The 27,902-nt window shown below is 34.3% G+C and overlaps 2 protein-coding genes across 2 annotated transcripts in view; one reads left to right on the top strand and one right to left on the bottom strand.

The window, feature by feature from the left end:
- Positions 1-226: 226 nt before the first annotated feature.
- Positions 227-18,875, top strand: LOC102808932 (lamin-B2-like). Its single transcript, XM_006822614.3, has 10 exons — positions 227-360; positions 1,248-1,386; positions 4,154-4,326; positions 5,268-5,550; positions 6,060-6,245; positions 6,367-6,492; positions 9,364-9,578; positions 9,966-10,123; positions 14,555-14,681; positions 18,698-18,875. Exons 1-10 carry the CDS (start codon positions 227-229, stop codon positions 18,765-18,767), a joined length of 1,611 nt encoding a protein of 536 aa, XP_006822677.3. The 3' UTR covers positions 18,768-18,875.
- A 7,094-nt stretch (positions 18,876-25,969) lies between these two features.
- The window catches only part of LOC100373185 (acyl-CoA 6-desaturase-like), a 65,786-nt gene continuing 63,853 nt past the window's right edge, over positions 25,970-27,902 (bottom strand). The window contains exon 10 of the mRNA XM_006822611.3: positions 25,970-27,494. Within this exon, the coding sequence (XP_006822674.2) occupies positions 27,443-27,494 (52 nt within the window). The 3' untranslated portion in view covers positions 25,970-27,442. The remainder of the gene's footprint in view (positions 27,495-27,902) is intronic.

The following is a 27,902-nucleotide window of genomic DNA, read 5'->3' as shown; positions in this document are numbered from 1 at the left end:
ACATAAACATATACTAATATACTGCGCTTAAAATTAGCAGCCGTTCATTGTATATAAACGTTGAAAATAAAGTCATAAAAGTGTCACACACACTGAAAATGGAAACTGGACGTGCTGAGAATAATTAACAATCACAAATTAGGGCAATTTTATAGGATCATATTGTGTGCTTGAAATGAAACATCGTCCATTGAATACGAGATTTATCTGGTCAGTTGTGAACGATATGGTCTATGTGACTCAACAACTTGTATTGTTCTATGTCACAGGTGTCGAAGGACTGTGTCTGTGTTATTACAACACAGACAACACACATGGCAACAGCAAACTTCGAACATGTAAAACGCAGTGCACAAAATGGTAAATATATATTGCGCTGTATTGAATACGGCGGGAAGATTAGGATATACGGCATTTTGTCAAATGTTCATTATTTATGTAAACGAACGAATCGGTTAAACTATTCGTATAAATTGCCTCTGAGATAAAAGAAATGTTTTCAGGCATCCAAAGACAGTACATGTACAATGCAAAAATCGAGAGCATGTTGTGTATATTTATTAACCGACAATACTGGGAATTGTCTGATTTACTACCAATGTATATTAATATGAAAAATAAATAATAATCTATTACCTTTACTATTTATATATATATACATACTATTTACTATGTTGTTGTCATAGTTTATGTTATTTACAACACAATGGTATATGCATGGACGATCAATTGGATCAATTAGGGCAATAGCTGCCCTCTATGGCCTGTTTTCACATGTAGTCAATGTAAACATCTTAGTATTGTTTACTAGCAACACGGCAATACAGATATGCTTTCTAGTTACATGTCATGGACATCAAAGAGTTTTGGGGATAACGTTTTCGAATAGTTTGAAATTGTTGAAATTATAAACTTTTAATTTGTGCAACAGAGACAGTTTTTTTTCGCATAATTTAGTGATCTGGGAGAAAAACTATTCGGTTTCAGAAATGTGTGAGTGTCATTTCTAATGACGAGAAACTATGAATAAAAAATGGTATGTCCATGCAGTGGGATATATAAGAAGTTTCTTGGAGTAGATAATCACAATTCTACAGTAACCAACTGAAGAATTTAACGTCTCCAAGTATCCATTATTATGAACCAGTAAGTAAAACCATTTCATTCATGTGTCCCAATCGTTTAGCTTGAATCAACAACTCTCACTTTTCTGTAATTGGTTTTCTTTTTGTTTCATCACTTCCAAGGCTAATAGCCAAGCAAACAAGTTCGTGGTCGTCAGGAACGATGACTCGACAGGAGGAGAAAAAGGAGCTTTCACAGCTGAATCTTAGATATGCTGAATATATTGAAAAAGTTCATAAACTTGTTTTACAAGCCAGTCAGGTAAGGAATTATTACTGAACTTACTTGACAAGACACTTAGCAATATTTTTCTGGAAACAAAACTGTGCTCCTTGCTGTGAAATCATGAATTGTTAAACACCGTAAACCGTTTTGCGAGAGACACATTTTCGCGAATCTCACTGTGACAGTCTAAGTGTTCATGGGTCCCTAAAGAGAGTCACATCAACATTCGTGTCGTTTACTGTCCCGTGTCGGTGTCCCAAAACTGTTTGTGCGCATTCTCTAATGTTAAATTGCGGATTTAACACATTTAATGTTGTATATATTTCTGGAAATCAACAAAAGGCGAGGTTAATGCATGAAAAAAGAAAAGAAACATTTTAAGGGAACAAAATGAATTTTAATAAGTTTTAATATTTTACTTCTAATAGGTATATCAGATTTTATAACTCAAAAACGCATGTAGAATGAGCTTGTGTTCACGCACTTGAAAGAAAGTGGCACATCCGAGACAATCATGTGCGCCTAGTGACTTTCTCAAAACTATCGTAACCATGGATATCGACTGTTTTTGTCAGAGTATGGATGGCTTTACGGGATCCCGAAACTTCAATGTAAAACTATAACACATTGCATGGAAGCCAAAAACCCGATGCTGTAACAACTTGGGCGCAATTACCGATGATTCGATTCGTCCAAAAATACGATACATTATTTCGTTAGCACTTGTCTGTTATGAAACTGGACCTGGTATCGCCGTGTATGATGCATTGGTAGGTGTTACGCATTGAAATTCAGGATGGCTGTAGCGGTATTACACTCGCCATTGTACTTTTATTACAATATATAAGTCACGAACCAAACGGGTATTTCAAAATATAATCCAATCAAATCAGACGTCTTATGTCCGCGTTAAGATTACGTAATTTACCTTATACAATAATTTGCACTTGAACACCAGACACACAACTTTAGTGCTTGGCTTCATTTGGATACTCACATTGTCGTGTTCTATGGACCAACGACTTTCAGTGTGAAAGTTTGTATTATATGCCATGTACTAGTATTCGTCTTATGAATCAGAGGAGGCTATATGCCATGTATTCGTCTTATGAATCAGAGGAGGCTATATGCCATGTATTCGTCTTATGAATCAGAGGCGGCTATATGCCATGTATTCGTCTTATGAATCAGAGGAGGTTATATGCCATGTATTCGTCTTATGAATCAGAGGCGGCTACATGCCATGTATTCGTCTTATGAATCAGAGGCGGCTATATGCCATGTATTCGTCTTATGAATCAGAGGCGGCTATATGCCATGTATTCGTCTTATGAATCAGAGGAGGCTATATGCCATGTATTCGTCTTATGAATCAGAGGCGGCTATATGCCATGTATTCGTCTTATGAATCAGAGGTGGCTATATGCCATGTATTCGTCTTATGAATCAGAGGAGGCTATATGCCATGTATTCGTCTTATGAATCAGAGGCGGCTATATGCCATGTATTCGCCTTATGAATCAGAGGCGGCTATATGCCATGTATTCGTCTTATGAATCAGAGGCGGCTATATGCCATGTATTCGTCTTATGAATCAGAGGCGGCTATATGCCATGTATTCGTCTTATGAATCAGAGGCGGCTATATGCCATGTATTTGTCTTATGAATCAGAGGCGGCTATATGCCATGTATTCGTCTTATGAATCAGAGGCGGTGCACATGGGCGAGATCTGGTCACCGAAGGCGCGACCTCACTAGGGAATCCGGGGCATGCTCCCCCTTAACAATGTTGAAATATAGACCCTCTGAAACGCTATTTCCTGCATTTTGAGGGGCACATTTTGCTGACACAAAGGTTTTCAGCTTTATTATGGAATGGCCCCCAACACTTTTTTTAGAGGGGGCGACCGCCCCCTCTGCCCTCTGCTGGCACAGCTTTGTAAAAGTTTCGCTAAACAGTTATTTACTGTTCTACGCAATGATGAGTTGAAGCACTGTATCACAGTCGTCTAGAGGGACTGTGACTGCATATGTACTTATATGGCGGTCAGAGAGACCAGTGCTATAGCAGCCATTGTGTCTAAATCATCAACACAATAATAAATAAACAATTATAGTATAGTAGTATAGTATATTTTATTTGGCACGAAATAATGCATTGAATTACATTATCTATGGTCAATAAACATACAACAACAACAACAACAACAACAACAACAACAACAACAACAAGTAACAAACATCAATAACAAATAAAACAATAAGTAAGCAAAGAAATATAAAATATTAGTAGTACATGTAATAAGAAACAAAAATAACATTTAGATATTGTTAGACATTATAATTTGATGAACAAATTTTCCGGGACTGTTAACAATGAAACTATCATTTGAGGTAAATAATTTATATAATCACAGTAAGTTGACAGTGGCACAGCGATCTACTTTGTTGCCAGAGCATAACATAAAAAGTTTCTGCTTAGTCATTATTACGATGGGTTCCTCGTGATTTATGCGAGCATATTTGTTGTTTGTTATTGATACCGGCAGCATTTTTGAACTATGATTTTTGTCAGTTTTTCCGTCATCCCCACCCCTCATAGGATAGACGCTTGTTTGTAAACAATGACACGCTATGGCCATCTGACGCATGCGCAGGTGACGACCCTCCCGCTGTAAGAAAAAAAAAACATTATTATATGGGATTTGAGCGCGGCAATTTGAGAACAGGGGAACAATGTTTTCTGTTTTGACTAGATAAAAACATTTGTATCAGAAAATTGTTTATTTTTTTTTCCTACAGAGTGATTCTTCGGCTCTGTTGACTGCGATTCATAACTTAGAGGGGGAAGTCGTTGCTATCAAGACTCTTTATGAAAGAGAACTTGAAAGCTTGAGATCAGAACTACAGCGTGCGATGAGTGAAGGACAACGACTGGAAATGTCCGAAAAGAAACAAACCAGTCTGCAAGGACGGTAAGAAAAGTTGCTAGGCGAGCTTGCGCATTACAGTGATATTCAACGTAACAGAAATGTAATTGTAATTAAAAGTTGGCAAAGAATACCGTGACTAGTAGTTTTAAATCACCATTGCTGACTGAAATATGACAGTAAATTTGCATAGATAATTTAATCTTTGGAATTCTTAGATTCAAATGTGGTCCGATGCAGTATACTGCCGATATTGTCATCAAGAAAGCCCTTCCCTTCATATTTATAAACATTTCATTGGTAGCTAAATCCAACTAGCCAATCAACGAGCACAGTGCACAATAACGTCATTTGATAAGGAAGTTATTCAATCGGCTAGACCTTTCGTTTCAATTTGACTTTGTTGTGTTGAGAGTAGCCCGCCACTAGAAAACAAAGTATCACAGACTGAATCGAGTCATTATTTACAATTAACCACGTCACGTCGGATAACTAGCAAGTCGATTTTCGCTCATTTTGTTGACGTGTCAATGGTGGGGTGCTGTCTGCCCGGTTTCTGCCATACAAAATGCATATTGTTAGCAACTTGTTGGGCGGGAAAGTTTAAACGGTGGTGGTCGTCGCGCCGCGTTCTGTTCGATATGGGACTCATAGCGACGTATACAACGCGTGTAAAATACATTGTTTATTTACATGAAATTCGAACACGCGCTGCGCGACGACCACCGCGCTTTAAAGCGTCAAAATGGTTTACTATACTTTACAGTCGACACAACAAAGCCCTTTTCTTGATTTTATAAATATTTATAAATTTTCCAATTCAACCTGAAAGAGAAGTTTCTATTAGGCCATGAATAACTTTATAATCTTTTCAAATGACGTTAACAATGTATAAATATTTATATAACTCAGGGAAATGAGTTCGTTGTGTCGAGCGTACTGTACAAATTATAATATCCAATATTAATAAAATTTCGTCATTTCAGACTCGCTTCTGAACAACAACAGAATCAGGCAATCGTTGCTGAAATGGGGAATATGAAACAACTCGTAACGAAGATGGAGCTGGAAATCAGGCTGATTACTGTAGAGAGAGATGGTCTTGCTAAAAAGATGAACGAATCACAGCGAGAAGGGCTTTCAAGTTTGCAAAAAATGGAATTGGTGAACAGAAAACTAGAGACAGAAACACTCGCAAAAAACGAAGCACTGAACGCTCTGAATAATCTACAGAAGAAAATAGAACTACAGATGCGACTCTATGCAGAGGTGATTACATTATTTACTTCTTTCCTTGATTGACAATTACTTCCTTTCATGGAGAGATTGATTTCAAATTAGCAAGGGAAATCGTGTGAGCAGACGATGAATTACTCAACTCACGTGACTTTCCGAGACCATATTTTGTAAACTTTATTTGTTTATTGAAAATGTTTCACCTTAAAACGCCCACGCCCACGTTCCAAGCGACGATAACAACACACGCTAAAAACGCAAAGGCTCATGGGCAAACGCTTGTTTGTAAACAATGCCACGCTATGGTCATCTGACGCATGCGCAGGTGACGAGTCCCTCGCTTTAACAGTGTCAATAATTTGGAGATAACGAAATGGTCCAAAGTACGTGACGTTTAAATGGCTAATACAACAAACAAACCATACGTGATCATCATATGCAATTATTGTAGATGTCAGTACGTGTTCTTTGAATAAATTTGCATGGCTAATAAAACAAATTGATTTAATGTCAGTACTTGATGATTTTATTTGATGATTTAGGAAGTTGCTGAATTGAAGAGTCGCCTTGATAACAAAGGTAAACAAATACTGATGCTGGAAGGAAAATTAAAACAGATGGGTCATAGTGACAACTCATTACAAGTAATACTGGCTAGAGTACGTGAGACGGCCGATGCTGACTTGCAGAAATATAAGAAGGAATCGGAGGCTCAATACGCAAAGAACGTAAGTGTTATATTTGAATGAATTCAATGAAGTAAACATTACTCTTCAAATTAATTGTTTTTAGATTTATTTTCTATTCCAAACGTGAGACGTTAATGTATTATTTTTTATGTGAATCTAGTTACAGGAGTTACAAATCCAGATGCGACAAGACACTGGATACACTTCGGGACTGGCCGATGAAAACAAAAAGTTAAATGGTGCCATTGAAGATTACAGAAGAGAGATTCAATTGTTACAAGGCAAGGTAGGATATTGTACAGGTGCAAAGGACAAATTAAAAAAAAATAGTCAAGGCAAGGCAGACATATGGCTCTGGAAAACGGTCGCATTTTTTTTTATCAAAAAACAAAACAAAATGATGTACTAGTATATCATGGATTTTGATTTTCAACATATGTACTGAATTCGAATTAAATCATTCCATGCACAGCTGTAATTTGCGTCCTTAGGATGGCCTTGATTTTGGGGATTTGTGGCCAACTTATGATAAGTTATGTGCATCAACGCACGTATCACTATGTAAATTAGTTTGACAGATTGTTCAGTCAACTAACTAGGTTCATTGTCAAAAATAGAAAATATTTAACCATGAGACAGGACAACGTGCAACAATAACAAGCAACGTATGATGCGCATACCAATCTTGCTAAAGTCTATTCGTGCATCTCTATCGATATATAGTTAAAGCGGGGGGGGTCGTCACCTGCGCACGCGCGGGAATTGAGTCCCAAGCAGCGATAACAACACACGCTAAAAACGCAAAGGCTCATGGGTAGACGCTTGTTTGTAAACAATGACACGCTATAGCCACCGTGACCCTCAGACTAGTAATTATTCTGAGGGCCACCTGACGCTTTAAAAGTTCTATTAAACTTCATTTAATTTATATGACTATCGGTTCAACACATAACAATTGGACACTGCATAAAGTAGCATCGGTTCACTGACTTCCCATTGATAAGTAACATTTTAAGACTTTGCATGAGAAACCAAAATTCTGTTCGTACTGCTCTATCCATTCTAAAACAGTTTCATGATTTTTCTGGTCTAGAAATCAATATGGGTAAAACAGAACTACTTGTGTTGGGTAAACTTAAACATAATTGGCAAAAGATGGATGTAATAGCCCCCACCCAAAAACCAATCCGTTACTTGGGAATTTATATAGGTCACGATGTTAAGAAAATTTAGAGCTTAACTTCCACCAAAAAATTGAAAAAATGAATATAAAACTTGGCATATGGAAGTCACGTGACTTGACTATTGGTGGCAGAGTTACACTTGCAAAGGTTTTTGGGGCTACTAATCTGCTCTTTGTAATGAACTCCATTTCTATTCCGCCAAAATATGTGTCCGAAGCCCGGGCTAGGTTATTTGATTTTCTGTGGAACGGGAAAAGACACCATATAAAAAACAACACTTTAATTGGGGATATTTATTATGGTGGTTTGCGCATGACTGATTTGGAGTTGTTAAACAAAGCATTCAAATTAGCTTGGGCTATAAGGATAATGGAAACAAATGCATCATGGGGAGTTATTCCAAGGAGCTATTTTAGTAGATATGGGGGCTTGAAATTTTTATTGAGCTGTAATTATGATCCTGACAAAATGCATTTTTCTTTACCAGCTTTTTATTCTGACATTTTAAGTTTTTGGTATGAACTATTCTGTCATGGCCCACCCATTAATTCAAATGAGGTCAAATCAGAAATACTGTGAAATAATAGATACATTTTAATTGGTGGAAAAACAGTGTGTTATTTACACTGGCTAAATAATGGGGTAAAGTGCATACAACATTTATTAAATACAGATGGTACTTTTATGTCATATGAACAATTTATAGAGAAAAACACAATTAAGACAGATTTTGTAACTTTTAATGGTATTCTGCACGCAATTCCAGTTTATTGGAAGTCCAAATTAGTTGCTGGAAATATCAATGCGAATTTAACTAAAAAAATAAATGATACAGTTGTTGGTGGTAAAACAAGAGATTTTTATAAGTTATTAGTTGAAAAACGTTTTGAAACGCCAACATCCATGTCTAAATATGAAGCAACTGTATATGTGAGTGATGCAATTGATTGGAGATGTATGAAATTGGCGTACGTTACCACAATGGAAGAAAAACTGCGCATTTTTCAGTTCAAAATATTGCATTGAATTTTGGCAACCAACAATTATCTTTTCGAAAATAAAATCCGAGTGGACAATTGTTGTAAATATTGTAAACAAAACGAAACAATTGAACATCTCTTCTGGGAATGTACAACCACAATTTCGTTTTGGAAATTATTTCAAAACTATTGGGGGGCTATACCAGGAAGTGATGATATTGTTCTAAGTTGTGAACGTATTCTCTTTGGATTTCCCCAAAAATGTATAGTATTAAACCATCTTATTTTAATAGGTAAATATGTTTTATATATCTGCCGGTTTACAAATGTAACGCCTTCTTTTGATTATTTTATAAAGATTGTCAAAGAAAAGAAATCTATTGAAAAAAATGTATTGAACAAAACAAATTACGTTTTAAAATGGGATGCGTTGGCATCGTTGTTGAAATGATCATCCCCTGTACTAAACTTTTTTGTAATGTTTTGTATGTCGTGTCTGTGACGTTTTTACTGTTATGTGAACATTATTAGAAAATAAAATTGTATTTGAAAAAAATATATATATATATTCTGAGGGCCACCTGACGCTTTAAAAGTTCTATTAAACTTCATTTAATTTATATGACCATCGGTTCAACACATAACAATTGGACACTGCATAAAGTAGCATCGGTTCACTGACTTCCCATTGATAAGTAACATTTTAAGACTTGGTTGCTGTATCTCATACAGCTCGCAGGTACATTGAGGGCTGCCGCCAAAATTCTTGGGACAGCGTAAAATGAGTGAAGACTTCATGTCAGCGTAAATATTTCGGATGTAGTGTACCTCCATGGTTCTAAATTTGTATTAAACTGGTAATATATATATATATATATCTTATTCGTTCATATTACAAATTAAAATACTTGTTACTGAACCTGTTTTATTCTTATAGATTTGATACGCTAAAACTGTACAGAAAATAGTTTACAGCGTCTTTTCTAATCTCAGATACACACTCTGGAACAAAACAACGGTGAATTGACTACGAGTCTTAATGGAGAACGTCAGAAGTCGTCTGTGCATATCCAGTCTTTGGAAGTTAAACTGCAGGAAATACAGGAGAAGTTTATCCACAAACTGCAAGAATTGGGAAGCGGCAAAGAACCGCCAATCAGAGCAGAGATAGAGGCACTGAAGGCAATGCTTGCACAAGAAGAAAAAAGGTAAGGTGGGGGAGGGGAACATCAGGTATCCTCCCTGGGGTTACAGTCATGGTAGGGACAGGGAATGCATTTGTGACAAGGATTACATCAGAGGTACATTGGGGTTGCACCAGGACAATACAGCATAACATTGACAAATGAGAGGAAACATGTTGAGCCATACATACAAATATTTCAAAATTTAATAAAAGTTGACAACAACACCATCACTGATGATTTTGAAAATAGTTGCGAAGATCGATTTTTTCTTTTACCTTCATTTCTTTCCTCCGGGATCGATCCTGGTGAGTGACCATAAAAACATAACTATTTTTGCCATACAATATTTTTGAGTTAATCAACATAAATTTTAATTGAACGTAAATATCTTCTCCTTGTTCAATGCAGGTTGGAGACTGTGATTGGACAGCAGACCTCTTGGAGCACACAGGGAAGGAGCAATGTAGGCTCAGTTGTAATCTATACAGGCAGCAAGTCTTCTACAGTGAATGATAGTGGAAATAACAATAACCCGTCAGTATTAACTAGGTACAATGTGTTTGCAGGTCAGTCACTATTATTTATATAAAATACTGTCAGCTATTAAAATATGGAATTAATGTTGAATAAATTTTCTGTAGATCGTTTTATTAAACCTCGAATTACAAACGTGGTTTTGCAAAAGTGGGCGTGGTTTCTAAAATATATGATTGATCATTTCTGTAACTCGTTCTTTTCGCAACTCAATGTTCGTAACTCGATTTCCGTAACTCGAACAATTCAGTATCTCAGCAAAATCACGATACAAGCGTACACATGGCGTTCGCGTGAAATTAACATAATATGCGCGCATTGATATATTGTATTGTTGTCAGAAACTCAAGATGGATTACAAAATTGTTTGAACAAATTATCAAATTACTGTAACCAATGGAATCTTGTTGTAAACATAAATAAAACAAAAGTAATGGCTTTTAAAACTGGTAAAAGAATGATAAAAAATCTTAAATTCACACTAGATGACAAAAACATAACAGCAGTAACAGAATTGTTCAACTTGGATATAATGATTACACCTAATGGGAAGTCTAAATTAGCACAATCAATGATAAAGAATAAAGCAATGAAGGCGTTATTTAGTGTCTGACATTCAATACTGAATCATAAAATGATATCAACTTCATTATGCTTGAAACTGTTTAACCAGTTAATAACACCAATCATAATGTATGGTGCTGAAATTTGGGCTGACGAGATATCTAATGACAACAATATGTTAGAGCAAGTGGGTAGTCAGTTTTATCGCTTTATACTTGGTGACAGTAAACTGAAACCAACTACTGGTGTAGAAGCAGAGTTAGGAAGATTTCCAATTAGAATAAAAATAACTCTAGCAAAAACTAAATATTGGTATAGACTTAGCATGTTTACTGACAATAATATTCTGAAATGTGCATTAAATGAAAACAAAGCAATTAAATCAAAGTGGATACAATATTATTGGTCACGAGGAACTGGAGGAAGCAAAGGAACAGCACAATGTAGATAATATTAGCCAATTATCAAACATCATGAAAGTGAAATTAAGAGACCAATACAAACAGTCTTGGAAGGAGCAGCTAAACTCGTTCACTAGTAGTAAAGATAAAAATGAAGGCAATAAACTTAGGACATATAAACAATTTAAAATAAACTATGAACTTGAAAGTTATCTGAATGAAATAAATAACTTTAGCTTACGTAGAATGTTCATGAATGAATCAAAATTCAGGCTTAGTGATCACATTTTGTAAATTGAACTGGGGAGAAGGGGAAAACCAAAACTACCAGCAACAGAAAGAGTCTGTAAAAATGTGATCAAGGCGATATTGAAGATGAAAAACATTTTGTTTTGAGCTGCTCACATTTTGAAAATGAAAGAAAAATCCTCCTGAAAACTTTGAAATTACCTCAAGTGAAAAGAACAAAGACATAATATCCTTAAAAATTATGAAAAATAACATTGCTCTGTCTCTATATCTTAAAAATACCATATACAAAGCACCGCCTGTGTAAACCCCTGGGTAGGGAGAACCTTTACTTTGTATTATTAGGGTTTCGAGCCCTATGGGTCGAAACCCTTTTGTAATTGCTATGTTTATTATTATTTTTCCGCCGTTTTTTGTAACCACTGTAACTTGAAAAATAATGCTGCGATTGACTTGCCATTTCGCATTCTGATAAAGGGCCATGAGTTGTGGTGCATATCCCAAAACCAGCCATGTAGGTCACATGACCTGGCAGCCATCTTAGGTAGAACACAAACCGGAAGTGCTCAATTGCACCACTTTCTGAGGGTCTAGGAACTTCGGGTTTTTTTGTGTGGCATCATTGGCTCATGTCTAACAAATATCAGCAATAAAATCTTTAGCGGTCATGTGACCTTGGCCGCCATATTGGATATCAAAAATGGCTCATTCATGTGATTATACATTTGCTTTGCAGCACCTATGGCCATAGCTCTACAAAGTGACTGAAGCAGATTTTTGAAAAATGGCTTCCTTTGGCAGCCATCTTGGATTTAATAAAAAGTGAAAGTACGCTATAACTCATGAACAATTTGCCAGATTTAAACCAAAGTTGGCATACTACATCCCTTCAATAAGATGATTATGTGGTCATAAAAATATTTCCCATGATTCAAGTGGTTTTGGCGGCCATGTTGAATTTATCACAAAAATGCCAAAAAACTCAAAAAATTATCTTCTTAAAAACTGCTTGCTTGTTTGAAAAACAATTCGGCATATAGTATCTCTGTTGATAGCTTCACAAAGTGACTGAAGCAGATTTTTGAAAAATGGCTTCCTTTGGCAGCCATCTTGGATTTAGTAAAAAGTGAAAGTACGCTATAACTCATGAACAATTTGCCAGATTTAAACCAAAGTTGGCATACAACATCCCTTCAATAAGATGATTATGTGTTCATAAAAATATTTCCCATGGTTCAAGTGGTTTTGGCGGCCATATTGAATTTATCACAAAAATGCCAAAAAACTCAAAAAATTATCTTCTTAAAAACTGCTTGCTTGTTTGAAAAACAATTCGGCATATAGTATCTCTGTTCATAGCTTCACAAAGTGACTGAAGCAGATTTTTGAAAAATGGCTTCCTTTGGCAGCCATCTTGGATTTAGTAAAAAGTGAAAGTACACTATAACTTATGAACGATTTGCCAGATTTAAACAAAACTTGGCATACAACATCCGCTCAATGAGATGATTATGTGTTCATAAAAATATTTCCCATGATTCAAGTGGTTTTGGCGGCCATGTTGAATTTATCACAAAAATTCAAAAAACCTCAAAAAATTATCTTGTTAAAAACTGCTTCCTTGTTTGAAAAGCATATTAGCATATAGTATCTCTGTCGATAGCTCTACAAAGTTACTAAAGCAGATTTTCGAAAAATGGCTTCCTTTGGCAGCCATCTTGGATTTAGTAAAAAGTGAAAGTACGCTATAACTTATGAACGATTTGCCAGATTTAAACAAAACTTGGCATACAACATCCGCTCAATGAGATGATTATGTGTTCATGGAAATATTTCCCATGATTCAAGTGGTTTTGGCGGCCATGTTGAATTTATCACAAAAATTCAAAAAACCTCAAAAAAATATCTTGTTAAAAACTGCTTGCTTGTTTGAAAAGCAATTTAGCATATAGTATCTCTGTTGATAGCTCTACAAAGTTACTGAAGTAGATTTTTAAAAATGGCTTCCTTTGGCAGCCATCTTGGATTTAGTAAAAGAGAAAAAGTTCTATAACTCATGAACTATTTGCCAGACTGATACAAAATTTGGTATGCGGAATCCTTGCATTAAGTTTATCATATTCCTGTGAAATCAAATCCATATATTGTGTAGTTTGTCTGCTATCTTGCATTCTAGACATGAAACGTTCGTCAAATAATCACATCGAGCAAGTGCAATTTGTCATGAGCCACGCAGGCTCGAAACCCGTCATCGCTGCTATGCAGCTATATTTATTATTATCATTATTATTTGGTGTTATTTCAGAAATAATCCCTGTTCAACACTCCTGATTTTTACATTACACGCTACATTTCACGTACTGGTCGGACTGATACAAAAGTTTGGCGATAATTTGCCGACTTCAACCTATACAAAGTAAAAAAATATTACGGGGTCATATAATTATCATGTAAATCCTTCAGTTCCTAACTCCCGCAAACATTTCCATCGTGCCCATCAACATTGACACTTACAAACGTGGAAATTTATATTAATAGTTCCCCTGAAAAAAATGTGTGCCTCAACCTATGGTCGGGTCGGCTCGTCTCGGATTTCACATTTATTTTAGAATTTCCTGGTCGTTTTCGCGTTGTAGGGTAGTGTGCTGCTGGGCTTTAGACAGACCGCTCGTTCCGTGTATGATAGTATGAGTTTATTACAATAATACAAATTATGCTCGCTTTCGCTTCTTGGTCACTACAAGACTCTGACATCTAAAAAGTCAACGGTAACACTTTAAGAATATATTTTTCACGTAAGAGTCTTCCCAATCATGTCACTCACTCTCATGACCGATGTTCTACCACCGTGACAGTCGTCTGCAAATATGTCACATGCTGGATGTTCTACAAGTAGTCGCTTCAGCTGACGAGGGAGGGTGTGTCATTATTGCTAGTTTTAGAATATGTAGTTCACAGCTAATTACTGATTAGCGAAAAAACGTGTAGTACGCGTCCCATAATCAGAATTATAACATTTATGGTTCATTTGGCTCAGCGATGAGAAGTGAGAAAAATTAACACAAAAATATTTATGCTTTCAATTTTGTGAGTACGCGATTTTTTGCTGTGGTTTCACAGCCAGCACAGCGTTCACAGCCGACTGCAATCCAACCGAGTGAAATCATTGATGGTACAGAATTTAATCATTTCAATTTCTCAGAAATCAAAAGCACTTTACTTTAATAATGTTATGCTTAATATATACAGGGTCCGGGGGAAGTACAGGATTTGGAGGAACTACGGGATCTCGGAGAAGTGCTACTTTTGGTGGAACTATTGGAGCTACAGTAACAGGACCACCAACAACAGCACAATCTATGAATTACACCTCCAGGTCTGTCTGTCTAACAATCAGCATATTATCATATACCCTGTCATTGTTAGCTACCCCTGCTATTGTTATATAACATATTATCATATACATTGTCATTGTTAGCTACCCCTGCTATTGTTACATAACATATTATCATATACCCTGTCATTGTTAGCTACCCCTGCTATTGTTATATAACATATTATCATATACATTGTCATTGTTAGCTACCCCTGCTATTGTTACATAACATATTATCATATACATTGTCATTGTTAGCTACCCCTGCTATTGTTATATAACATATTATGATATACATTGTAGCTACCCCTGCTATTGTTATATAACATTATTATATATCCTGTCATTGTTAGCTATCCCTGCTATTGTTATATAACATATTATGATAAACCCTGTCATTGTTAGCTACCCCTGCTATTGTTATATAACATTATTATATATTCTGTCATTGTTAGCTACCCCTGATATTGTTATATAACATTATTATATATCGTGTCATTGTTAGCTATCCCTTCTATTGTTATATAACATATTATGATATACCCTGTCATTGTTAGCTATCCCTGCTATTGTTATATAACATTATTATATATCCTGTCATTGTTAGCTACCCCTGCTATTGTTATATAACATTATTATATATCCTGTCATTGTTAGCTATCCCTCCTATTGTTATATAACATATTATGATATACCCTGTCATTATTAGCTATCCCTGCTATTGTCATATAACATTATTATATATCCTGTCATTGTTAGCTACCCCTGCTATTGTTATATAACATTATTATATATCCTGTCATTGTTAGCTATCCCTTCTATTGTTATATAACATATTATGATATACATTGTCATTGTTAGCTATCCCTGCTATTGTTATATAACATTATTATATATCCTGTCATTGTTAGCTACCCCTGCTATTGTTATATAACATTATTATATATCCTGTCATTGTTAGCTATCCCTTTTATTGTTATATAACATATTATGATATACCCTGTCATTGTTAACTACCCTCGCTATTGTTATATAACATTATTATATATCCTGTCATTGTTAGCTATCCCTGCTATTGTTATATAACATCTTATGATATACATTGTCATTGTTAGCTACCCCTGCTATTGTTATATAACATACTATGATATACATTGTCATTGTTAGCTACCCCTGCTATTGTTATATAACATATTATCATATACCCTGTCATTGTTAGCTATCCCTGCTATTGTTATATAACATATTATCATATACCCTGTCATTGTTAGCTATCCCTGCTATTGTTATATAACATATTATCATATATCCTGTCTTTGTTAGCTATCCCTGCTATTGTTATATAACATATTATCATATACCCTCTCATTGTTAGCTATCCCTGCTATTGTTATATAACATATTATCATATATCCTGTCATTGTTAGTTATCCCTGCTATTGTTATATAACATATTATCATATACCCTGTCATTGTTAGCTATCTCTGCTATTGTTATATAACATATTATCATATACCCTGTCATTGTTAGCTACCCCTTCTATTGTTATATAACATTATTATATATCCTGTCATTGTTAGCTATCCCTGCTATTGTTATATAACATATTATGATATACATTGTCATTGTTAGCTACCCCTGCTATTGTTATATAACATACTATGATAAACCATGTCATTGTTAGCTACCCCTACTATTGTTATATAACATAGTATGATATACCCTGTCATTGTTAGCTACCTCTGCTATTGTTATATAACATATTATGATATACATTGTCATTGTTAGCTACCCCTGCTATTGTTATATAACATATTATCATATACCCTGTCATTGTTAGCTATCCCTGCTATTGTTATATAACATATTATCATATACCCTGTCATTGTTAGCTACCCCTGCTATTGTTATATAACATATTATCATATACCCTGTCATTGTTAGCTACCCCTGCTATTGTTATATAACATATTATCATATACCCTGTCATTGTTAGCTACCCCTGTTGTTGTTATATAACATATTATCATATACCCTGTCATTGTTCGCTACCCCTGTTATTGTTATATAACATATTATCATATACCCTGTCATTGTTAGCTACCCCTGCTATTGTTATATAACATATTATGATATACATTGTCATTGTTAGCTACCCCTGCTATTGTTATATAACATAGTATGTTATGCATTGTCATTGTTAGCTACCCCTGCTATTGTTATATAACATATTATCATACACCCTGTCATTGTTAGCTACCCCTGCTATTGTTATATAACATATTATCATATACCCTGTCATTGTTAGCTACCCCTGCTATTGTTATATAACATAGTATGATAAACTCTGTCATTGTTAGCTACCCCTGCTATTGTTATATAACATATTATCATATACATTGTTAGCTACCCCTGCTATTGTCATATAACATATTATCATATACATTGTCATTGTTAGCTACTCCTGCTATTGTTATATAACATATTATCATATACCCTGTCATTGTTAGCTATCCCTGCTATTGTTATATAACATAGTATGATTAACTCTGTCATTGTTAGCTACCCCTGCTATTGTTATATAACATATTATGATAAACCCTGTTATTGTTAGCTATCCCTGCTATTGTTATATAACATATTATTATATACATTGTCATTGTTAGCAACCCCTGCTATTGTTATATAACATATTATGATAAACCCTGTCATTGTTAGCTACCCCTGGTATTGTTATATAACATATTATCATATACATTGTCATTGTTAGCTACCCCTGCTATTGTTATATAACATATTATGATAAACCCTGTCATTGTTAGCTACCCCTGCTATTGTTATATAACATATTATCATATACATTGTCATTGTTAGCTACCCCTGCTATTGTTATATAACATAGTATGTTATGCATTGTCATTGTTAGCTACCCCTGCTATTGTTATATAACATATTATCATACACCCTGTCATTGTTAGCTGCCCCTGCTATTGTTATATAACATATTATCATATACCCTGTCATTGTTAGCTACCCCTGCTATTGTTATATAACATAGTATGATAAACTCTGTCATTGTTAGCTACCCCTGCTATTGTTATATAACATATTATCATATACATTGTTAGCTACCCCTGCTATTGTCATATAACATATTATCATATACATTGTCATTGTTAGCTACTCCTGCTATTGTTATATAACATATTATCATATACACTGTCATTGTTAGCTATCCCTGCTATTGTTATATGACATAGTATGATTAACTCTGTCATTGTTAGCTACCCCTGCTATTGTTATATAACACATTATCGTATACATTGTCATTGTTAGCTACCCCTGCTATTGTTATATAACATATTATCATATACCCTGTCATTGTTAGCTACCCCTGCTATTGTTATATAACATATTATGATATGCATTGTCATTGTTAGCTACCCCTGCTATTGTTATATAACATATTATCATATACCCTGTCATTGTTAGCTACCCCTGCTATTGTTATATAACATATTATCATATACCCTGTCATTGTAAGCTACCCCTGCTATTGTTATATAACATATTATGATACACATTGTTATTGTTAGCTACCCCTGCTATTGTTATATAACATATTATGATATACCCCTGTTATTTAGATTAAAGATAATCATTTTAATAACACGTGCATGATAAATTGATAAAGAAATGGATAATAACTGTGCTATTACTTTTGTAACAAATCTAAAACATGTCACACAATCCATACTAGTAGTATTATTTCAATGCCATCGGTATAACAAACTGCTGCCAATCGCACGCCCTGTGCATCACCATTGTGTATTTAACAATTTTGTGATCAATCAATGCCACCGTATCATCTGTAGTTTACGTCATCAGATGTCTAACTCTATACAAATAGTGCAAGCAATTGGTTGTCACTGATAAAAAAAAATAGACTAGCTCTAGGAAACGGTCTTTATTTGTTATTTGCTAATTAGTATGCATATTTTCTTTCCAAACATAGGGCTACCCAGGGTTATCAAGAGTTCTCTCGATATGGTGCCAGTCAAGTACCACGTCTACGAAGGTTTTAAAGAATAAGATCGTCATCGTCATGTGTGATATATTTCAAACACATACATTCTGTTTTGTATTTATATATATTCAATTGAAATCTGTCGTGGATGCTTATCCACTTGTGTTTTTCCTCATTGATTCATATTTGTTCTTGTTTATTCAGTTTTATTCTTTCGTATTCGTAATTTAGTTATATTATTAGATCATGTTTTACTGTATCTTTTCGTCCTTATTTTATACAATTCCAGACTATATTAGCTGAGATACAACAATTGAAAGTTGTTACATGTCTGAAACTATACCGTAATGCATGTATCTCTATTGTAAAGAAACACAGATTCGGTTTACATAAGCCATTTAATAATAACAGACAGCACGAACGCAATAGGAATCAGTTGCAAGGTCGATTTTAAGCTGATGTGCCAATATTGAAATCCAATCACTGTGTCTCACTCCAATTTTAATCCATAGGTGTGAATCCTGCTCAACCCTATAAAAAGGGCATTCTATCGTGTATTTATCAGTTGCATCCTTGTTACATTGTAGTTCCTTTGTTGTAACACTGTACGAATAAATAGTGTATTGTTTAAATGTACATTACGCTTCCTTTATTGTAACTCTACGATCCAATGCATGCAGTTTGAACCTGATCGAATGTGAGCGAATATCACCCACAAAATCTATGTCTGTCAGCATCCTTTATTCTATGTTTTTGTCGTATTACCTCAAATCCTGTGAATGGGAGTGTGCATGGAATCATGGGAAGAAATGGTGTACATTGCCGTGTGGTAACTGTCATAAAGATGATTGACAGGTCATACTTGTTTTCAACGTCTTTGTCTCTCACTTTGCTTTGCATTGAATTAAACCATGATGATTTTAAACCCCACTTTACAAGTTTCTTCTTTTATGTGTACAAAACACATCAGTTGATATCAATTATTTAACCTTTTCCTTGATTCTCACTGTACATAATGTCATGGAAATTGTATCTTAAATTTGTCCCCATAATCTTGCAACCCAAGAGGATATCCATTTCAGTGAAGCTCTGTATTTCATAGCTTTATCATGGGGAATTTCCGTCTTGTCTCTATCACGTCTTTTTGAGGTACCGGACCGAGAAAGTCACTTAAACTTCACAGTCAAATAGACGCACACAACGAAATACGTTTCAATAGCTAGTCTTTAGCAACATCGAGAACGCCTCAAGGCAAACTGCCTCTTCGGAGACTCTGCCAAGGACTGACCAAGACTCTCTCGCCTCCTGGAGCTCTCTCTGGGACCAAGGACTTAGACCGTTTATTACGTATCAAAAGAAGTTTAAGGACATAAGGCGTCACCTTCACACATTCAACTTGCACATAGCCAATCACACTAAGTACTGAACACGTCATATCTACTGATTAATCGTTCACTATATTAATAACTACAAATACCAACTGTCAGAAATAGTAGTCCGGATGGCGACGGTTATATCGTAATTAGTTCCAAATCACTGAGTCAAGTTCCGTCCAGGACCTCGCATGAGCCTAAATGAAGACGGATCTAACACAGCCATTCACTAGTAACCAACTAATTAAGTCGGTCAACAGATACGTGAAAACTAATTATGACAGCTTTCCAAAAGTCACTCTCATTACTGTGTTGTCATTTCTATACCCAAACCATTTTCCAAAAACTATTATAAACTCGTCCAATTCTAAGTCGGTCATCAGCAGTTAAATTACTACATTTGTTCATATTACTATATTATATGAAATTTAATAAAGAAATAAACGTAACTACAAGTGTTTACATTATATAATGATGACAGGCTCGTCAGTTGTCACCACAACCAGTCTGATCCCCTACATGTTCAAAAAAATGTCACTGAGGTTAGTATACATATTAATGCCAGACTATATAGTACTGCATCTAGTTGAGAATAATTGATTATTACATAGTTATGATCACGTGACTGTATTCGTAATTTACCGTAATAATTCTAAAATTTGTGGAATAGTTTTTAGTTGAAATACCGAGGCTCGCAGCGCCGAGAATTTTTACCCAAAATACTTTTATTTCTGTTAATCTCCAAAAATTAGTATTTTTACTATGTTATACCTTGAATTTGGCGAGTTTCATCAGTTTTTTGCATAATTTTTTTTACAAACTCCATCATAGTTGCTGTATGTAAGGTAACTCCTTTTGTTTAGATATGAATAATGGGTATGTGATCAGATGAGTAAAATGACCCAGATGTATACGTCGCCGCTTATGCAATGCACGGGTAATCATGAGCCACTCTTTGAAACCCCCTATCAACCACCTGTCAGCACAGGTGAGTGGCTACTCCACATTTTAGCTGATCAGAATGAACTTGCTTCGAGTCGTCGATCTTACAACTAGCAAACAAATGTTTGTTTTAAAAAGTACAAAGTAAATTGCACCCTCGTTCACGTTCAACAACTTCTGTCGAACTGCCTGGATAACCAGTAAGCCAGACAATTTGCAACAAAGAAATTACATGTATCCAATTTACAAGTAAACCGTGTTCCACCGAAGGAACTTGTCAATTGTCGGTTACCAGAATGGCTTGCTTAGAACAATAATCGACGGTCAAAGGGTTCTATAATTGAAATAACCCACACTTTCGCGTGTGAGTTGCTTAATTATATAACGAAAATACGATAAAGTGATCACCTACAATCCTAGTGCACATCGCTATGTTAATTTACATAAATATTGGTAATATTGATGTACTACTGACAAACCACGTGACATGGATAATGATTGAAACCATGTAGTGTTAAATGAAATAATAATAGTAAACAAAAACCCAGTGTCTGCACAACACCTCACCATGTTTGAACTCCTAAATTGTCAGTAAAAAAGGTCTTTCATAGTTGCACTTCTATGGGATTGACGTACTAGCATGAATGGGTTCAATCATCAGTGACTGATCACGTCATTGACTGGCCCTCTAGAAGCAAAATAACGCCGTGTAAAGTGGGAGTTTGTAATCTATTTCACAGTCTGTTTTATACCTGATATTTAGGGCATTTCGTAGCATATAAAAATTGTTTTTGTCGCCAGAATTCATTCATAGATGTCAAATTTCAGACCAGACCTATGCTCCCCTTTAATTCGTTGGCGAGTAAAGACTATAAACCGCTCAATATGCCTTCCGAATGAGTGGCGCCCTCTAGTGGTTACATATTTGAAGCAAATTCCTCTTTGATCATATACATCATTTTTTTGTCACTCAAGTTTCATTATTAGACACATCTATACATCATTTTTACATCGTAGTGTAAATAGTTTAGTGTTTCACTACTAAAGGGTGCTATACATCAGTTATGTCTCAAACATTGTTTCAGAAGTGGGTCATTACTAGAGGGCGCTAAATATATATTTTTTATTAAATAGACTATTTGTTCCCTAGTCTGGTCCCCTGTCCCAATTTCAACGCTGAGGGCGGTTAAGAAAATAGTGGACCAGACTATTCCCAAGAAGGTCTAGGCACTAGAGAGCGCTACATATTCAAAATCAATTTCAGGTTAATTAATATATAACATTTTCTGTGTAAAATTAAAAATTGTATATGTAAGAATAAAGTAATTGTTGTTGAGAGTTCATGCAAATCACAGTCAATTTAATTGTGCGTGTATGTATATTTTCATTTGTTCATGAGTATTTAGTATTAAAACAAATATTGGAAAATAATAAAAAAATATAAAATTTGAATTCAACTTCTAATTTCTTATGTGTCAGCTGACATCATTTAAATGATAAATCTTGTCGTAGTATGGAGTACTTGATTTTGCTTTCACATACAACCATGAATATTTACAACATTTCAATGTTAGTTTACTAGCTAGGCAGGATTCAAAGCATTATAGTAAGAAAGAATGTTTCAAACCATTTGAAACCATGAAGGGTAGGCAGAAAATTCGTTTTGTAAGCTAGAAGATAAAAACCTTCATGTCAGGTGTTGCAGGAAAAAAATGTTGCCACATTTGCACAAAATAACAATGTTAAGACACCAAAAGGAAACAATTGCACTGGTAACAGTATTCCACCCCCTGACAAATGGCTTACCCTATGCAGTCATACTCATCTTCAAAATGGCTGTCAATCCAAAGTTTATTCAAATCAAGATGTTGATCTTAACAATACATCCTTTTATACCAGACAACGGTGTACATAAAATCAAAGCACAACAACTCAGATAAGTTTGCATATGTAAACTTCCCATAATGCACTGGTGCAATTCTGGGGATTGTGGAGCCACACTTTAATTACTAAATGTGACCAGTATTCAGAATTTATTGCAAACAAAGAAATCCACAAAATTATACTAAAGTAAACTAAGAAACATTTACATATTAGAATAACTTCATACATTTGTGATTCAATAAAACAACTTTAAGTTTTTTAGTACAAAATACTGTGGTTTCATTTTCCATGTCAGAAGAAGTTTTGAGTACCGATACATTCATTCAGATTACCCATGAATGTGGTTACAACTATTTTATCAATATTTAAAGCGAGGGAGTCATCACCTGTGCATGCGTCTGATGGCCATAGCATGTCATTGTTTACAAACAAGCGTCTACCCATGAGCCTTTGCATTTTCAGCATGTGTTGTTATCGTGCACAGGTGACAACCCTCCCGCTTTAACTAAAAAAACCACAAAAATTATAGTTGATCTCACTGGTACACTGTAGCAACCTAATGCATACAGCGATACAAAAAAATCCAAATATCAAATCATAATCTGATTTACATTTATGATTACCAATAATTTCATTTTTCTACTGCTGTCTTGAGACTGATGTGAATTACTTGATTAGCAGAAATGCAGTGAATCATGGGGAATATAATCTAAACATTTGAACTGCAATTATTTTCAGGATGTTTTAAAATGTTGTGATTATTTGTTTCTAATAAAACTTTTGAATAGTGTTGCAATTCACATGGACTCACATTTGCTGAATTGGGTCAATGGTGAATCTTTCAATGTATACCACAATTTGTGGACGTCCATATAATCAAATAACCCTTATAAAATAAAAACCCTCTGGAAAATTATGAATAACCACATACAATTAATAAATACCTATGCATAAAAATCAATTGTTTACCGATATATTTTATGCTACTGAAAAACTTTGATAAACTTTTTAATGAGTTATTTGATTTGTTTTTTTGACTTTGAAGCAGAGCACACAGAGCAATGAACTCAAAGCCCAACTTCAAAGGTTGATCATGATAGTGATCTTAATACAGCATATGACCCAATACATGTTTCTATGCAGAGTAAAATGCATGGGATTGTAACCAAAAACACCATCCTTTACAGGCACATCAAAGATGACATTGTTCTGTTAAAAAAATAAGTATTTTATATTTTTATTTTTTGAGACGTATATATGCTTCCTTTATACTTTACACAAACGATTGTTTCTCCTCAAACAATTGCAATTTCTGGAAATAAAATAGGTGATTTTCTGAACAATTGCGAGATCTCGCGAGATGCATGAAAGACGCGCGTCGAACATCTGCCGCAAAAATCGAACGATTTAATTTTGAACTAGAATTTCTTTATTTCGCAGCTTACATTGACCGGCCGATCTTTGACAGAGGAATATTGCTTCCGAATACCCTCACTTAATCGAAATTGCCTATCATCAAATGTGGACAGCACATTATTAAGCATGGAAATGTCCCCGAAATACTTTCGCGTTTGTCGAATCCCACGCGATGTTTGACGCGACTACAACACTATGACCTTTGTTTGTCCTGTTTTTACGTTTGATTTCACGCATAACGCGTGATTCTCGCAGTGAACGGAAAATGGTCTACTGGGCAGTGACACATAAGAGTGACATACAAACTTGAAATTATCGAGTGCTCAGTTGCCTAAGCAACCAGAGCACCAACAGTGATTATGATTGAAGGATCTACTCGTACTTACCAATATAGTATATACCGTATTTGTTCTATTGGAAGCTCATATCTAATAAAAGCTATTTTATGGTATACTGGATTATTCAAATATGACTTATTTTTTGACCAGAGAGTCTGCTATCATACATGTACAAAGTCACTGCGATAGAGCAATATAGTACATAGTACAACTATGGTATACAGAATTAATACCAACACACACAGAAAGTAAAATTGTACAATGAAACCACTCACTACAACTATATTTCATAAATTAAAATTTAATAAAGTAAAATTATTTTCATCATACCAAGCAGATTGGATTGCCTTTCATTCATAAGGCACTTCAATAAAAATAATGTTATTCACATTTAGATTGAGGCACTTTAAATATATATTAGGTCTTGAAATATTTCATTTCTGAAAAAATAATGAATTTTAACTTTTCTTTCAAGTATAAACTATATATATTCAAGAATAAATACATATTGCCAAAAAATACAAGAACAATTTTTTCTACATTAATTTTTATAATTGTGTGATAGCACACAATTGTCCAGACAAATGTAAGCAGTTATTTTATTAATTAGGAAACTTGAGCCTTTAACTACTGACATGAGCCTTTAACTACTTTAATAGCAACATTTTATGCCTTTAAACAGTATCTATCCAGTATGTTGTTAAATTAGACAATTTGATTTTATACTATCAAGTGTTGATGAATGGCATGGATAAGAAACTTATTACAACTTAATACACCCTATTTGTTGATTTTTTTTTACTGCTATTGTATATTTTTTTTGCATATTTATGGTTAAATTTTTGTGTAGAAAATCCAAAATTTGCGTAATTTTCACCATTCCAGGTGTATCAGACTTGCTAACACAAAACATAATTTGCAACTGTCTGGAAAACTGTGAATAACCAAACACAATTAATATACCCATGCATAAAATTAAATTGATTTATATTTTAAATATAAATGTTTTCAGTTCAACTTCCCTGGTTTTTTGAATTTGAATAATTTGCTATTATAAATAACAGAAGATACTACGAGAAGTAAAAAAATGCTCATGATCACATCGTTGATGTGTACTGATGATTGATTTAAGTCTAAACTGCATTGTGAATTTTACAGTCATTTTCAGTCGGCGATTTGTTTGATCAAACAGCTTTATAAAACTATGCATTATTACTGACAACATACAAACTTTAAGAATTAGCAGTATTTGCACAAAACTCAAAGACAGTGCCCTCTATGGCTGAACATTTATGCTACTAAAAAGCTTTGGAAAATCAAATATTTATTAAATTATGTGACTTGTTTTGTTTATCCATGACTTTAAAATGTAAATATATGAGATTGCTGTATTTTAAACTTAGTTTAAACTAAAATAATGCAACTGTTTGACAAATCAGTAATGCAACTGTTTGAAAAAATCAGTATGCCAGACACCCCCCCACCCCCACCCCACACACACACACTTGAATATTTCCAGGACATCTATTGGATTATCTTTTAATATAGTTGTGTTGAGTTTAGATTAAAAAACAAAACTATAAATTACAATTTATTTTGAGTTTAATTAAACTCAATTAAATCAGAACCCCATATAGGATTGTTTTTAATTGAAGTTTAATTAAATAAAATGTAACAAAGTAGAAACAAAATCATGTAAACTGCAATTTAACATAGAAAAGTTTGCGAAGTTTAGGGTTAGAGAGAAGGTATGGTACAGTTATATTAAATTTAATATTAAGTATACCATACCTTACCCCTTTACTAACCCTAAGCTATGCAATATAAAATATGTTCTCGGTAACTATGAAAAGAATCATTGGAAGTAGATATATATCTGTATTTCTGTCCTTGAAGCCTACTGGTAGTATAGTATTGCACACACACACACACACACACACACACACACACACACACCAATAAAATTTTCTCTTTTTTTGATAAAGTTTGTTTTTACAAAATGATTACGAAACTATAATGTTAACTGTTTCTATATTTAATTTGCATAAAGCTTAAAAAAAATCAAAAAATGAATATTGAATATAGTCAAATGCAAACAAAGAGTACAAGTTGAGGTTTTTGAAATAGTTAAATACAGTACTGCATGAAATTCTTGTTGTACAACAACTGTATCATGTTGTATTTGACCCGAGTGTTGGCATATTGGTGAGCATACTACATTAGTGTGGGTTCAATTCCAAGGTAGATTGTATGCTATATAAATCACAGTACAGTCTGCTCTGCCTGCCAAACATACAGTATTAGATATGGGAGACTAGGTTGTACATATCTGTAAAATCTGTATTGAAAGCCGCAGCTTCTAATAAAATAGTACAATGCAACAGAGGGGATGCAGCTTCTATTAGAGCATCTACACATATGAGAAATGGTGAATTTTTAGGTCTCAATTGTTCAAAAGAATGGATGCGGCTTCTATTAGGGATGTGGCTTCTAATACAGATTTTACGGTACTTGCAATTAGCACCCAAGACATACAAGAAATAAACATCAGTAGGTACAGCTGTGACTTCTATGTTTGGAAAGTTGCCAAATATTTAAAACAAAATCTTAAACTGAATAAATTTCTATGATAAGATATATTCATGATTTGATTATGATGAGACAATATAAATCATTTACAATTTCATTTTCAAAAAATTGAATTTCAAAACAGTCAAAGCACACAGCAATCCAATGAAGTACTCTGACATACATAAAAGGACACCCTCTAGAGGTAATAATTAACCATAGTAATACGCTTCATACCAAAGTTCTCCAGATTTTTTCAGAGATCTGAAATTAAAGGAAAAGAGAAATACTTAAATTCTTAACTAATGATCGTCTAAACATTAGACACAAACAAATCTGTCTTAACACAGTGCATTTTTCAGAAACTTGCCACAGATTTAATTGTTTCAAAAAAAACCACTGTTTTTGGTTGATATGATGTGATGTGGTGAGTACAGTGAGTAGGTTTTGATATGATGTACAGGTAGGTATAGGCTTGGGCTACTATGGGGTGTTGTAATGATCAATAACTAAATCATCCCAAGTCTGTTTGAATTGTCATCAACTTTTTGTTTCTCCTCCAGTTCAAATTATTTGTTTGGAGAAAAAAATGCCTTAAAAAATGCAAAAAATTGACATTATTTAAATGTTTGAAGAGCAATAATCAAAATTTATAATAACCAGCTATCACAA

The sequence above is a fragment of the Saccoglossus kowalevskii genome, chromosome 22 (genome assembly GCF_978046115.1).
Source record: "Saccoglossus kowalevskii chromosome 22, keSacKowa6.1, whole genome shotgun sequence".
Taxonomy (NCBI): Eukaryota; Metazoa; Hemichordata; class Enteropneusta; family Harrimaniidae; genus Saccoglossus; species Saccoglossus kowalevskii.
The sequence above is the reverse complement of the archived record's forward strand: the minus strand, read 5'-3'. Positions and strand labels throughout refer to the sequence as shown.